This window comes from Lathamus discolor, chromosome 6 (genome assembly GCF_037157495.1).
Source record: "Lathamus discolor isolate bLatDis1 chromosome 6, bLatDis1.hap1, whole genome shotgun sequence".
Taxonomy (NCBI): domain Eukaryota; kingdom Metazoa; phylum Chordata; class Aves; order Psittaciformes; family Psittacidae; genus Lathamus; species Lathamus discolor.
Genome location: NC_088889.1, coordinates 47531292 through 47544490, shown reverse-complemented (window position 1 = coordinate 47544490; position 13199 = coordinate 47531292). Strand labels below are relative to the sequence as shown.

The following is a 13199-nucleotide window of genomic DNA, read 5'->3' as shown; positions in this document are numbered from 1 at the left end:
GCTAACAGCTTTACAGAAAGAGAAATTTTGGGAGTAACTGCACTGAACTGTTCAAAGGTGAATTTAAATGCTTTACTAATGGTGAAACGTAAGCAAGAAATGTATGTAGTCAGTTTTGCTAGCATTCTGTGAAAAGGATTCAGCACAAAAATAAGTTCTACTACATTTTTGTAAACTTGTTTTGCCCTCAGGGGAAAAAACCCTCTCTTCCTACTTAAGAGTATCCACCAGCATCAGAGACCACATGATAGCTCTGTAAACAGCTATGGTTTGGATTGGAAGGGACCTTAAAGATCATCTAGTTCCAACTCCCCTTGCCATGGGGAGGGATACCAGGTTGCTCAAAGCCCGATCCGACCAGGCCTTGAACTTCCAGTGAGAGGGCATCCACAACTTCTCTGGGTAACCTGTTTCAGCTTAAAAGCCATTACTCCTTGTCTTATCACATGCTATGATGCTCATGGATTTTGATGTTGCATTCAGGGAGCTAGGAGGAATTTAATGGGTCTCCTCTGCTATTTTTGGTTTGTACTTGAAACCAAAGGTGACAAGAATCTGAAGATACGGATTTCAGTGTGATGGCACTACATTAGTCTCGACCTCCTCTTTGTTCAACCCATTAGGGACTGTCAGTTCTCATCCATCAGGCCAACAGTTCCTTTGCATTAGTGACAGCTGGTTGAAATAACTTGGACAAAACCAAAAATTTGCCTGTGAGTAGGACAGAAATTTTTATAAACGTGCCAATTTCTACATAGCTGTTACTGAAGGACTGAATCCATCAGTGAAGAGACAGTTATAAAACATGAAGGTCATCCTTGATTGCACTTTCAGGTGGTTGATAGAATTGCTCGGTTACTTCAACTGAACTGAAGCTGTTGCTTGGCAGTTTTATCTACCTCCTGATCAGGGATTCACTTGACATCAGCTTTGATAACAGCAAAAATTCCTCCCAGAAAAAAAATCCCAGGTAGCATCTCCCAGATGATGTTCTAAGAAAATGAATATTGGTTGTATTTTGATAAATTTATACCTGCACAGCCTTGGTTTGTGGTTTTTGGGTTTGGGGTTTTTTTTTTTGGGGGGGGGGGGGGAAGTTTGTTAACATCTGTAATACTTTTGTTCTGGGATTTGTTCTTTTTACCTAGAAGGCAAACACCCACAGCATGCTATCAAAACTCACAAATAGCATTGTGCAATCCACTCAAATGAGATGCTATTAGAGCTGGTCTTAATCAAAACAGACAGCAATCAACCAAATTAATTCTCAGTTGTGTACACTTAAAAATTTGGTAACTGAAGTATGTGTTTGTATGAAATTGAACTATTAATATGTAAAGAAGTTACACAGTGAGAGAAGTGACCGTTTGCCTACAACAAAAAAGGTTGTGTGCCAATACAACTATTCAGGACTTTGCATATATAAAGATACACCTCTACAATTAAAGCTGCACCTATAGTCAGGGTTTCTACACAAAGATGGGATTCTAGCCAAGAGGCTGTTTAAGTAAATTCTCAGTTTATTAGCAGGATCATACAGAGAGAAAAGCTTCTTGGATTAAATGAACAAATTAAGTTTTCTTCTTTTGGGTTCACAAGGATTTAAGTCAAGTAACTGTATTATGTATGTTATAAATTATTTGGTCATGGAAATCCTTAGAATAGGAGGGCACAGCCATTCTATGTGGTCTGAGAGTATCCCAAAGCAGTTCCCTGGGGATGTTTAAAAAATAGCATTTTTACACTAACTGCATATAAAAACTAGTAATGTGAGATACTACTATGAAGGCGATGTCTTTCTGTTGTGTTAGACTGGAAATGGTGTTGCGTATGGCTTTAATATAAATCCTACTGCATAGTGATCTGAGTGGTAAGTACTTGCTTCATTAAAAAACAAGCAATGCTCGAAGTTATTAAATTCAGAGAAACCACTTTCTAACACTCTTCAGTTCCAGCATTATTTAGGCTTCCACCTTCAAACCTCCTGGATTTTCTTGCTTTTGTGAGTTTATGTGGCAGCAGAACCTCACGGATCATCTGTCTTCCTGGTTGTCTCCTAAGCAGAGACACCTGAAAAATACTACAAGACAAATAATTCACATTATTCCACTCACATGGGGTGACAGACACTTTTAACAATCCTCCTAGTGTAATAGTTTTATTGAATATCAGCTGATGACCAGGTTCATCATCTCTGACAATCATGCTTAATAATAATGTTTTCAACATGTTCAGTAATTAATTCTGACGTAAGAGAAGTAAAAAGGAAGTAAGTGTAGCCACAACATGCCAATGAATATACATGACGCAGCAGGGCATGCTGGTAAAGGGAAAATAAAGGGAAAATAGGGGTAGGGAAGGTATTACAGCCCTCTTGGTTTCTGCTGGAACTGTGCCTACCTACTTAGTAGCAGCTTGTTGTTCTAATTCTTATACTGTCAACAAGTTCTAGTTATTAGTCAGAAACTGCAGTGCTGTAAATCATTGGTTAAAAGAAGGCACTTTAGGCTTTGATTTTAATCTTTTGTGAGCTTTTTTGTAACCTCCTAGAAAAAGCTTGATCATTACATTTTTAATTGTAACTACTAAGATTTAACTTAAAACTGTCTTAATTGTAAGTGAATACACCTTTTACCAAGGAAGATACATCTACTTCTCACACATTCACATTCTTCTGGTACATCTGTGTCCGTACACATTTTAAGTAGCCAATTCTTAGGATCAAATGGCTTGGTAAAGACCTTTAAGTTCATCAAGCCCAACCTTTACCCCAGAACTGCCAAGACCACCACTAAACCATGTCACTCATGGGCCTCATACACACAACTTTTGAACACTTCCAGGGATGGCGATGCCACCACTTCCCTGGGAAGCCTGTTACAATGCCTGATCACCCTTTTGGGGAAGAAATTTTTCCTAATATCCAAGCTAAACCTCCCCTGGTGCAGGTTGAAGCCGTTACCTCTTGCCCTGTTGTTACCTGGAAGAAGAGCCTGACCCACACCTCACTACAGCCTCCTTTCAGGTAGCTGTAGAGAGCGGTAATGTCCCTCATTACCTCACCGTTCATTTTCACTCACAACTGAAAAACAAAGGAGCCCTACCCACACGCAGTGCCCTTCTCAGGTTGGCAGCAGCACACTGTGTGCGGGGACAAGTTATCTGCACGACAGCCAGCCCCGGCGCAGCGACATCGGCTCTAGCGAGGGGAAGCCATCCCCGCGGCCTTGCGGGGCTGTGCCCGGGCCGAGCGGCCAGCCGCACGCAGGCCCGGCCCCGACGGAAGCTCCCGCCGACACAGGAGGCCAGAGGGCGCTCGCGCTCGCAGCGCCCCTTCCGCCCCGCGGCGCCACCGGGCCGCGCAGCTCCCGCGCTGCTCGCCAGTGCGTTTGACGTCACCTGACTGCGTGCCCTCCTCTCCCTGCCCGGCGCGCAGGCGCAGCAAGGTTGCGGCGCTGCTCCTCCGCGGGGGCTTTCGCTCAGCGCATGCGGAAGGGCCAGCGCCTCATTCCCCGCCGGAGGTGGCGGAGTGATGGCGGGGAGGCGGGGGTTAGCGTGTCTGCTGCTGCTCTGTCTTCTTGCGTCGTCGCTGCCCGGTGGTGCCCACGGCTCGGAGGCGGTGGGGACAGCGGAGTCGTCGGGCGGCGCCGGCCCAGGGGAGCGGTTTAAGATCGAGGGCCGGGCCGTGGTGCCCGGGGTGAAGCCGCAGGACTGGATCTCGGGGGCCCGGGTGCTGGTGGACGGGGAGGAGCACGTCGGCTTCCTGAAGTGAGCGGCGGGAGGGGCGGGGGGTCGGTCCCCCGCGGGAGGGAGCGTCTCCCCGCCGCGTTTGGGCCCGTGTATTCCCTTCTGCGGGTGCCGCTCGGAGGTACCCCGCCTCTGACACGCTTAGCGTCTGTTCTGTTGCCGCGGCCGTAAGATGGCGGCCAGCGGTGGCAGAGCGGGACAGCTCCACACGAGTTAGGGGCCTGTCCTACCTAGCAGCGGGCAGCTGTGTACATGCACATCTAGCCTCCGAGTTGGGCTTTACCGGTACACTTGCGCCTTGCCTTGTGAGGCGGTAAAAGCAGCTAGGCCTCTAGTGGAAACCGGTGTGCTGTAGGTATTGTCAGGCTCCTGCAGAGGCAGCCAAATTGATTACAAGAGCTCCTGGCTTCTTAGCAGTCAAAAAGTTGGAACTGAGTTACAAGTAAAACAACAAATCAAACACACGTTTGCGTTTAGTACTGGAGTACCGTGTCGTCGGCTTTGGTGGGTGCAAATTGTTACTTCTTTTTTAAAACCTGCTCACTTAGCTAAGAATTCATTCATTCTGGAGAAATATTTGTGGCAGAAAGTTACAGTTGTAGTTACCTGTTACAGAACCTCTGAAAAACTTCCTGTACCCGTGGAGGCTATCTTGAGACATACAGCTATACTGTTTTACACAAGATCATGCAAATGTATTTGGAAGCCGTAAAGAATCAAATTAGCTTATTCAGTTTCAGGTGGTAGTGGGTGTCTTCAGATCAGCAAAGGGTGTCGCAATATTAAGGCAGAAAATGTCCCCAGAATTAAGATTACAACTAATATCATAGTTTCAATAATAGAAGGTAATTCTAAAAAATGTATTAAAGTGAGAGAACGATTTAAGATACACCGTCTCACAGTACAAATGAGTACAAATGAGTACAAATGAGTACAAATTCTCAGTTGTTTGCTCTGCAATAAAAGTTGAACTGAACTTTGACTCTAGGAATTGTCAGTTGGTTAACACAACAGATTTTACTCTGCAAAAATGGGAAGAGTTTTGTCAGTGTAGCACCTCATAAGCTGGTACAACCAAATTGTGGGAGCCTGGCATCATATTTAGGAGCTGATTTAATAAATACCATGGGATTGGTAAGTTTCCAAATGCTTGGAACTCGAGTTGTCTGAAGTGTGAGGAAATAGCCTTAGCTAAGAGCATACCATAGTTATGACAGTGTAATCTAGGTATCAAGCTCTTTTGATTACATTAATTTGATATGTCTATTTATGGGTATATCAAATTATGTTAATATAACTCAAAGCCAAGCAATTAGTATTACATGTTACTGAGTTTGATAATCATACCTGTAGATGTTGTGCTACCATAAATATGACACATTTTAGAAAGAATGCTTTAATGTTCAGTAGCGGGTTTTGTCCCATGTATTGAGTGTAGCACTGGATGACAGTACACTTTTAGTAAGAACTGTTAGAAGAAAGAACAGTTTTCTTAAATAACAGTGGTATTTCAGGCTCAGTAGAAAGATCCTTCACTTCCAGTGATAGATTTAAATGTATTTGATATATCAGAAGATGTATTTGTCACCATCTTTTGTCACTATCTCTCAGGCAGGTTTTGATTATATGTTACATAGATATCCTTCCAGTTATCAAAAAGAGAAAAATGATCATTTGACATAGCAACATTGCTGTTTTGAGTATTTCAAAAGTTGTTCTCCGGTACAAGCATTTTTATAAATCTGATTAGTTTCCCCACTAATAAAAGTGAAACTTGTTTTTCTAAAAGGTGATATTGAAGACACGTATATGAAGTGAGAATTTGCTTAGTCATAGAAATAAATTTAAAAAAACCAAAAAACAACAAACCAGACCAACTGGATTTTGTCAAAATAATACTGTAAAGAATGAAAAATGAAAAGGGAATTCATAGGGAAACATACTTACAGCGGGTGCAATATAAGAGTATAAGCATTCTTAGGTGTTCACGTCATTAGTGAAACCCACCTACACAGTACTGTTCATATGCTGCTGGTTTTGTGGTGGGAAGGTCTTTATGAGAGAGAGAAGTTGTGTGAAGGACATGAGGATAAAATTCTTTTTGAGGGTTCAGTGGTTAAGAGGGTTCATTATTTGTTTTCCTGATGCAAGTTTCTATTGTATCAGGTCTAACTACCCTTTTTTTTTTTTTTCTTCCCTTTAAACAACTTTGTTTAAAATTTGGGTCTTTTAAGAGAGTTATCTTAACCTTTTAAAGGAGAAGGGAACACATTTTTTCTTCCTGGGAACTTCTTGAAGCACGTAGGAGGAAAACTACACGCTTCTGTACTTTATGGCAACTGGTGCTGAAGCTTTAAAGTATCTTTTTACTAATATTTTCACTGAGTATTAAAGCTTCACATTTTAACATAAAAGCAGTCTGTCTAAAATTCCCTTCTGTATATATCTTCAGAGCTCTTAGTTTCCTTATTGTTGTGATAGAGCTTTCTAGCGTGGGCTAGTCCTAAAGGGAGCAATTAAAAGTAAAATCCTCTATTTTGCAATAAAGGCACAAACCACAATTTCTGTGCATAGCAAGTCATCTCTAACATCTACCCACACTGTGGAGGATGTCAGTTTTTAGGTTGGTTTGGGGATATTTTTTTATGCTTCCAGCAGAAGTACTGAAGCAAAGTAAACTTCATTATATGTATTCTGGAAGGAGGAAGGAATTGTTGATTCTGCCATCATCCGAGTACCTGAAATCTAACCATTTCAAATATTACTTAGGTTATTAAATTACTCCTTCAGCAGGACAATAGCTTGAGAGCATAAGAAAATCCTTAACTGGTAATTTCAGCTACTGTTGTGGCACACATTGATGACCCTAAGGGGACTGACATTATAAGTGCTGAATGATTTAAGTTTTCCTTTTGGTAATTGTTATATGAAGATTTATAACATGAAATGATACTACTACATTTCCTTCTTGAAAAAAATAAAAAGCATATTCTAGTGTGGTGAAGTGTATTGAAATGTAGTGGAACATTCTGAATTTTTTTCAGGACAGATGGAAGTTTTGTGGTTCATGATGTACCTTCAGGATCTTACGTAGTGGAAGTTATATCCCCTGCTCATAAATTTGAGCCTGTGCGAGTAGACATAACTTCAAAAGGCAAAATGAGGTGAGTCTTTCCTGATTTGATTCTGAATTAATCTGTTAAAGTATACTTGAAGCACAGTATGTAAACAGTAGTGCAGATCTGATGTTTCGTTTTAGACCATGTATTTCAGCTTTTAACATTGCTTCTAGGATCACATTTCTTAAAATCTAAAGTTTGATTTCTTTTTTCACTTTCATATTTATGACCTTAAATAAAAGGGAATGGTTAAAAAGAGTTATGTTTGTTTACTTTTATTTTCTTACACAGCTATCCTGAAAAAAAAAATCCAGACATAAATCAGTTAACTACTTTTGCTAATACCTTTTTTTCCTTCTTTTTCCTTTTTTTTTTATTTTAGTAAATGTTCTGTCAAGATTTGGCATAATGACATTTTAATTCATTCTAACTCTAAATTCTAAAATATTTCTGTTACATCTCCATAAGGTACTCCTTAACAGTTACTGGCAAATGCTGGTAGTTGGCAGCCTGCAGTATTCCTGTACCTTTGTTAGCCTTTTTTTTTTTTTTGTAATGTTACAAATGGATACTTTATCCCTGTCAACTATAAATGTTCATCTGTAACTGCACACTATTCAGTAAGAAATACAGAGAAATAGCTATCTAATAAGGTGGTTGTGTTTAAATGAACATGTTTGTAGCTCATTTTTCTTTTACAGGAACACATGTAGTGTTTTAACTTCAGGTTTGGCTTGTACATTATCTTATAAAAGATACATTACATTTTAGGAGTACAAACATCAATATAAACACTGCGGCAGTTTTTTTAGGGAAGGTTAAAAATTGAAATCTCAAACTGAATCAGTGCAAATAGTGCAATAATAATAATAGCACAATTTCTGCTTAGATTTTTTTCCCCCCCAAATATTATGGAATCTTTGTACTTTGTAAGGCAGTATCTTGGTGGCAACAATTGATAGTAATAAATATGGAAGGAACTCTGTGAAATAGACACAATAGTGTGTATATCCTTTCACTTAGCACTGTTTTGGTATCTGAGAACTAGAGGTAAACAAATTTGATGTTAAGCAAATTACTAGGCTGTATCTGCAGAGTAAAGTACTAGTTGGCTTGACATCTCTACCAGACGAACAGGTAGAAAGTAATACTTCTACCTGAGGAATACTGCTGGGAGGTGCATGAAAAAAATGTGATACACAGGGCTTTTCTAAGGAAAGTTCTGCCTTAAAAAAGCTGGAATTCTTAGAAGAAACACCATGTGAGTAATGGATATGTATGGATACTTGAAAATCTCAAGTTGTGAAGAAATTAGTAGTCATAAAGTAGGGAGGGAAAGACATCCTGTGGATGAATATTTGGTGAAAATTTCAGAAGGAAATTGTAATGGGAAGAAGTCATCCCAAGAATTGCATGAGGCAGGTAAGCAAAAATAATGAAAAGTGGATGAAGAGTGACAAAGTTAGATGACAGTACCAAGTAACTGTCTTAAGTACTGGGCCCAAGTGAAGAGAACTATTGAAGGACTACGGAAAGACCTTATAAGGTAATAAAGACTGCGATTCAGTATTGATAAATGCAAAGTAAGTCACTTAGGGAGAAGGTAGTATTAACTTCATATATAAATACTTGTCCTGTGCAAACTCTGTTTAAGCTACACTACACTGTTCAAAGATGTAATTTAATATTGTACCTTTCCTTGCTTGTTACCAAGGTGGGATAAGACATTCTGCAGAAGTCGCATCTAAACAAGTATTTCTGATGTTTCTGATACACAGGTCTGTTTTCCATATCAAGTTTCAGCCTGCTTAATAACTAGCTTGGAAAAAAGCTAAAATATCAGTACGCTGCTGAGAGAAATTAGCTTCTGAAAAGTGAAGCCTGGCTGACGCTGCCTAGTAGATAGTTTTGTTTGTAGGCTGTTGCTGAAACTTTATTTGGAATATTATAAAAAGAGTATTTATTTTTTGTTAAAGGTTGCATTTATAATTATTTACATTTTGCTCATTAGAGCAAGATATGTGAATTACATCAAACCCTCTGAAGTTGTCAGGCTGCCATACCCCCTCCAGATGAAATCTTCTGGACCTCCTTCATACTTCATAAAGAGAGAATCTTGGGGATGGACAGATTTCCTCATGAACCCTATGGTATGTACAGGCAACACAAAAAGGTTAAAAGTATGCTAAAGATGCATATACAGCTATTCTTTAGAATACCGAGAATAAAATAATAGAAAATATGTGCACACTTTTCTGAAAGAAATTTTTTACTCCCTCGGTTTTTACTTATTTACAAATAGAAAGTTTTTTTATGATCTCTTCTCCCCTGTATACGTATTCTGTTACTGTATGTCCTTGAAAATAGCCCATACTATGGTTCCTTTGACAACATGACACTGTTCTAATAGTGTGGAGATCAGCATGTTGCAGGATTCTAATTACAACAGTTGAAAGAGAGCAAACGTTTACTGTAATGGTCTGACTTTGAAATCTGTTATTTAAAACATAATACTTCCATATCAAGTTTCTTTCCTGACAAATGGATTACTGTTACTGGGTTACTGACTCAGAATGCAGTAGTGCTAGACTTTGGCTGTTAGGTAAAAGCTTTATGTCAGTATGTCTGATAATGTCTGGAGCAATAAATAAGCTGAAGAAAGATCTGCTGTTTTCTGTGTAGGTGATGATGATGGTTCTTCCGTTACTGATATTTGTGCTGTTGCCTAAAGTTGTCAACACCAGTGATCCTGATATGAGACGGGTAAGTGTGTTCAATTGATGCAGACATAGAGAGCAAGGATAATGAGGATTTAAGGTACAGAAAGGCAATAAAAAAAAATCCTGGGCTTCTAAGGAAGTCTTAATAGGAATAATTTATTCAATTAATACAGTGTTGCTGTTCTAACAGTGAATTCTAACATTTTCGACTCATGAATGGGCTGTTAAACAGTACAACACAGAATTAAATTGTTTGGCACAGCTTTGAAAGCATAACAGTATGAATGATGTTTTCCAGAGTTTCTTTAGAGCGATAAGTACAATTCCTCAAAGACTATTTTTTCTATAAATTTCCAGCATATTTCTATACTATGTTGAAATCTAGCACTTCATTTTTAGACACCGTTTCATAAGTGTCGTGTGTGGAGAAGAGTATGATGTGGGGTTCTCATATCCATCAGCCTAAACTGCATAGCTTACAAGACTGTTAAAGCCAGACAACAGTGTATATGATATGGAGTCTTAATGTAGTCATTAAATTGTCTTATTTATTGTCCTTTCATCATGCAAAATGCCGAATAGCAGAAGGCTAGGACAAAATGGAGATTCAAGGTGTTTGCTAAATCTTTTCTTATTTTTGGAAGTATTCCTTGGCTGTCATGGGTGGCTGCTTTTTGAGGGTTTGGTTAATTTTAATTCCTTTTCCTCTAAATGACCACTGTCTTCAGTAGTACTTTATAGGTGTCTGAGTATTTAATTTTTTTAATTTAAAGTAATACCTATAAAAAGCATATCAGAGCTATGAAATGCTCTTTTGGCTTTAATTTTGATTAAAAAATGGATACAAAGATATGTTAAGATATCCATGGCATGGTCTTCAAACCAGACTGAACTTTGAAAGTTTAATTTTTTAAAAAATCACTTATTCCTTACTTTTCTAACTGATCTGACACTGCTTACAGACAGGCTGTTCTAATGGTAAACCATCAAAACTTCTGATGATTTAGTTCTTCTTAGCTAATTGATATGACTTGTTAAGGAGAAATTTTAAGTTGAAGGAATCTTGCTTGTAATTTAAATTATCTTTAAAGAGTAGGAGAAGGTAGTTTTTTAAGAACTCAATTTTAATGGCATTCTCTAGATGACCAGGTATTAAATTCTTAAGTGTATATCCAACTTCAGTTTGCTGTGGAGGGCATGGAACACGTATTAGATTTTTCAAGTTAGCTTGTTTTTTCCTTACGGAATCAGCACAGTATTTTATGTATAGAAAGTTAATGATTTAGTAACTCTGCCTGTTATAGAGGCATGAAGTATACAGATGTAGTATTAGATGCAATAGTAACAAAAGCTACAGCTCTTGCTTCATTTGTACCTTCAAAACACTTCAAGCTGTATCATTCTGTATGGTAACTAGAAGAGCACAGTGACAATCCCACATGAAATTGGCTATTACTATAAGCATTATCACATTGTGGATGTGCATTTCAGCTGTTGTATGCATTAAAAGTACTTCAGGGTTCATTGGTTTGTTTTAAACTGTACTAATTCATATCACAGAGCCACTGTGTTAAACTCTGAAGTCATATTAAGCTTAGCTGGGTATATGGTGTTATTTAAATCCTTCCTTTCATGAAATAAAAGAAAACCTAACACTAACAGCTTGATGTTACAAAGTAAGGCAATAAAAATATTTAATCCCTTCAAACAGACTAAAAAATTGTTAAATTTAGCATAAACAAGGCTAACTTGAATACACAAAAATATGTGAAAATTATGAGAACACAGATGTGAAAATCTTAACAAAAGCTAAAATTTTAAGATGGAGGAAAGTAATGCTAAAAATAAGTAATGGCATTTTTTTCCTTTCGATTTTTTTTTTAATCGGGTGGTTGCCCTGTAAGACTGCTTAAGACATGGTTACCTTTTTCCATACACCAGTGCTTTTAGTTTTGGGGGTTTGTGTTTGTGTATGTAGCTGGGCATTTGGTTGTGGTTGCATAAAAATATGTAGCAATATGTACCTTAGAGAACAACAGATAGTAAAATGATATTTGTGAAAAATTGACATCTTCCTGATACGATCTTATAACTGATGCCTTAGAAACAGCCAGAATTGTTACAAGCTAATCTAATCTTTGCATGCAGGAAATGGAGCAGTCAATGAACATGCTGAATTCCAACCATGAGCTGCCAGATGTCTCTGAATTCATGACAAGACTTTTCTCTTCAAAATCTTCCAGCAAGTCTGGTAGTAGCAGCAGTAAAGCAGGGAAAAGTAGTTCTGGAAAAAGGAGGTAGTTAAAGTCTTCATCCTGAGCCTGAGTTTGCACAACTGTTTGTTATGTGGTATCCTGTTTATTTGTGTTGAAAGATCAAAACTCCACTACTGTAAACTTTAATCAGGCACACAGTATGGTATGCTACAACTGTGGTGTGTAGCTTTTTTTAGTCTATATAAGCTGTTTTGTACTTGACAGTAAGCAAGAGGACATGGCTTCAATACTGTATCTGTATAAAGTTATTGATGACACTGAATTAACTATATTGTTCTGTAGAGAATTATTATAAATTATATGATGTGCTGAACAGTAATAAATGTCTTAATCATAAGACAATGTATAAATTTTTTTTGAAGATGATAAAAGTGAATGATAGACTCACAGAATGGTTTGGGTTGGAAGTGACCTTAAAGATTATCTAGTTCCAGCCCCCCTGCTATGGGAAGGGACACTTTCTACCAGACCGGGTTGCTCAAAGCCCTTTCCAGCCTAGCCTTGAGTACTTCTAGGAATGGGGCATCCTGTTCCAGTATCTCAACGCATTTTCCTAGTATCTAATCTAAATCTCCTCTCAGTTTAGTCTGAAGATTGCTGTTGAGTTCTGAAATTAACACATCCTTCCAAAATTGAGCCTTGGGTTTACTAAGTAATTTGCTGTGTCAGGTTTTAATATGTTAACATATAATTTTATTTTACAGTGTTTGCTGCCTGTACACTTTAGTTCAGGGACTTTCCACTTTTTATTACCCAGTTTAATTCTGGTCTACTTTCCGCTAAAAGCGCTTTGGTGGAGGGGAAAGCAAAGTATCCTGCATCAGAAAGTCTGAATCTCTGTCAGGTTAGCTATGAATCTAAGGTATCTGTATGACATGGTAAGCATTTATCTTGGATCTCTCCTTTCTAAATCACATGTATTACGACTTCTGCAAAACTTTTGGTTCTTACTGTTTTCTGTGTGCTTATCAGTGGCATGATCTGTCGTATTCTGTTCACTTTATCAGTAGCATGATCTGAGGCTATATACAAAATAAAATTTAAAAAATCAAATCTATAGAAGTACACTAGGAAGGTAAGTCTCACTAATCTTTTAAATTATGTTCCAAAATCATAGAATCAACTAGGTTGGAAAAGACCTTTAAGATCATCAAGTCCATTTATGCCAGGACTGCCAAGTTCACCATGTCACTGGGGGCCTTGTCTACACGTTTTCCAGGGACAGCGATTTCACCACTTCCCTGGGAAGCCTGTTCCAACACCTCATCACCATTTTGGTGGAGAAATTTTTCCTAATATCTAATCTAAACCTCCTCTGACACAGCTTGAGGCTGTTA

The 13199-nt window shown here is 38.5% G+C and overlaps 1 protein-coding gene and 1 long non-coding RNA gene across 2 annotated transcripts; one reads left to right on the top strand and one right to left on the bottom strand.

Annotated features, from left to right (window-relative positions):
- Nucleotides 1–1497: 1497 nt before the first annotated feature.
- On the bottom strand, nt 1498–3257 carry LOC136017915 (uncharacterized). Its single transcript, XR_010614149.1, has 2 exons — nt 3105–3257; nt 1498–2080 (listed from the first exon to the last, which is right to left on the bottom strand). It is a non-coding gene; the product is annotated as an uncharacterized LOC136017915 (long non-coding RNA).
- Nucleotides 3258–3426: 169 nt separating this feature from the next.
- On the top strand, nt 3427–12924 carry EMC7 (ER membrane protein complex subunit 7). Its single transcript, XM_065686640.1, has 5 exons — nt 3427–3768; nt 6792–6911; nt 8878–9016; nt 9549–9629; nt 11735–12924. Exons 1-5 carry the CDS (start codon nt 3533–3535, stop codon nt 11885–11887), a joined length of 729 nt encoding a protein of 242 aa, XP_065542712.1. The 5' UTR covers nt 3427–3532; the 3' UTR covers nt 11888–12924.
- Nucleotides 12925–13199: the final 275 nt, after the last annotated feature.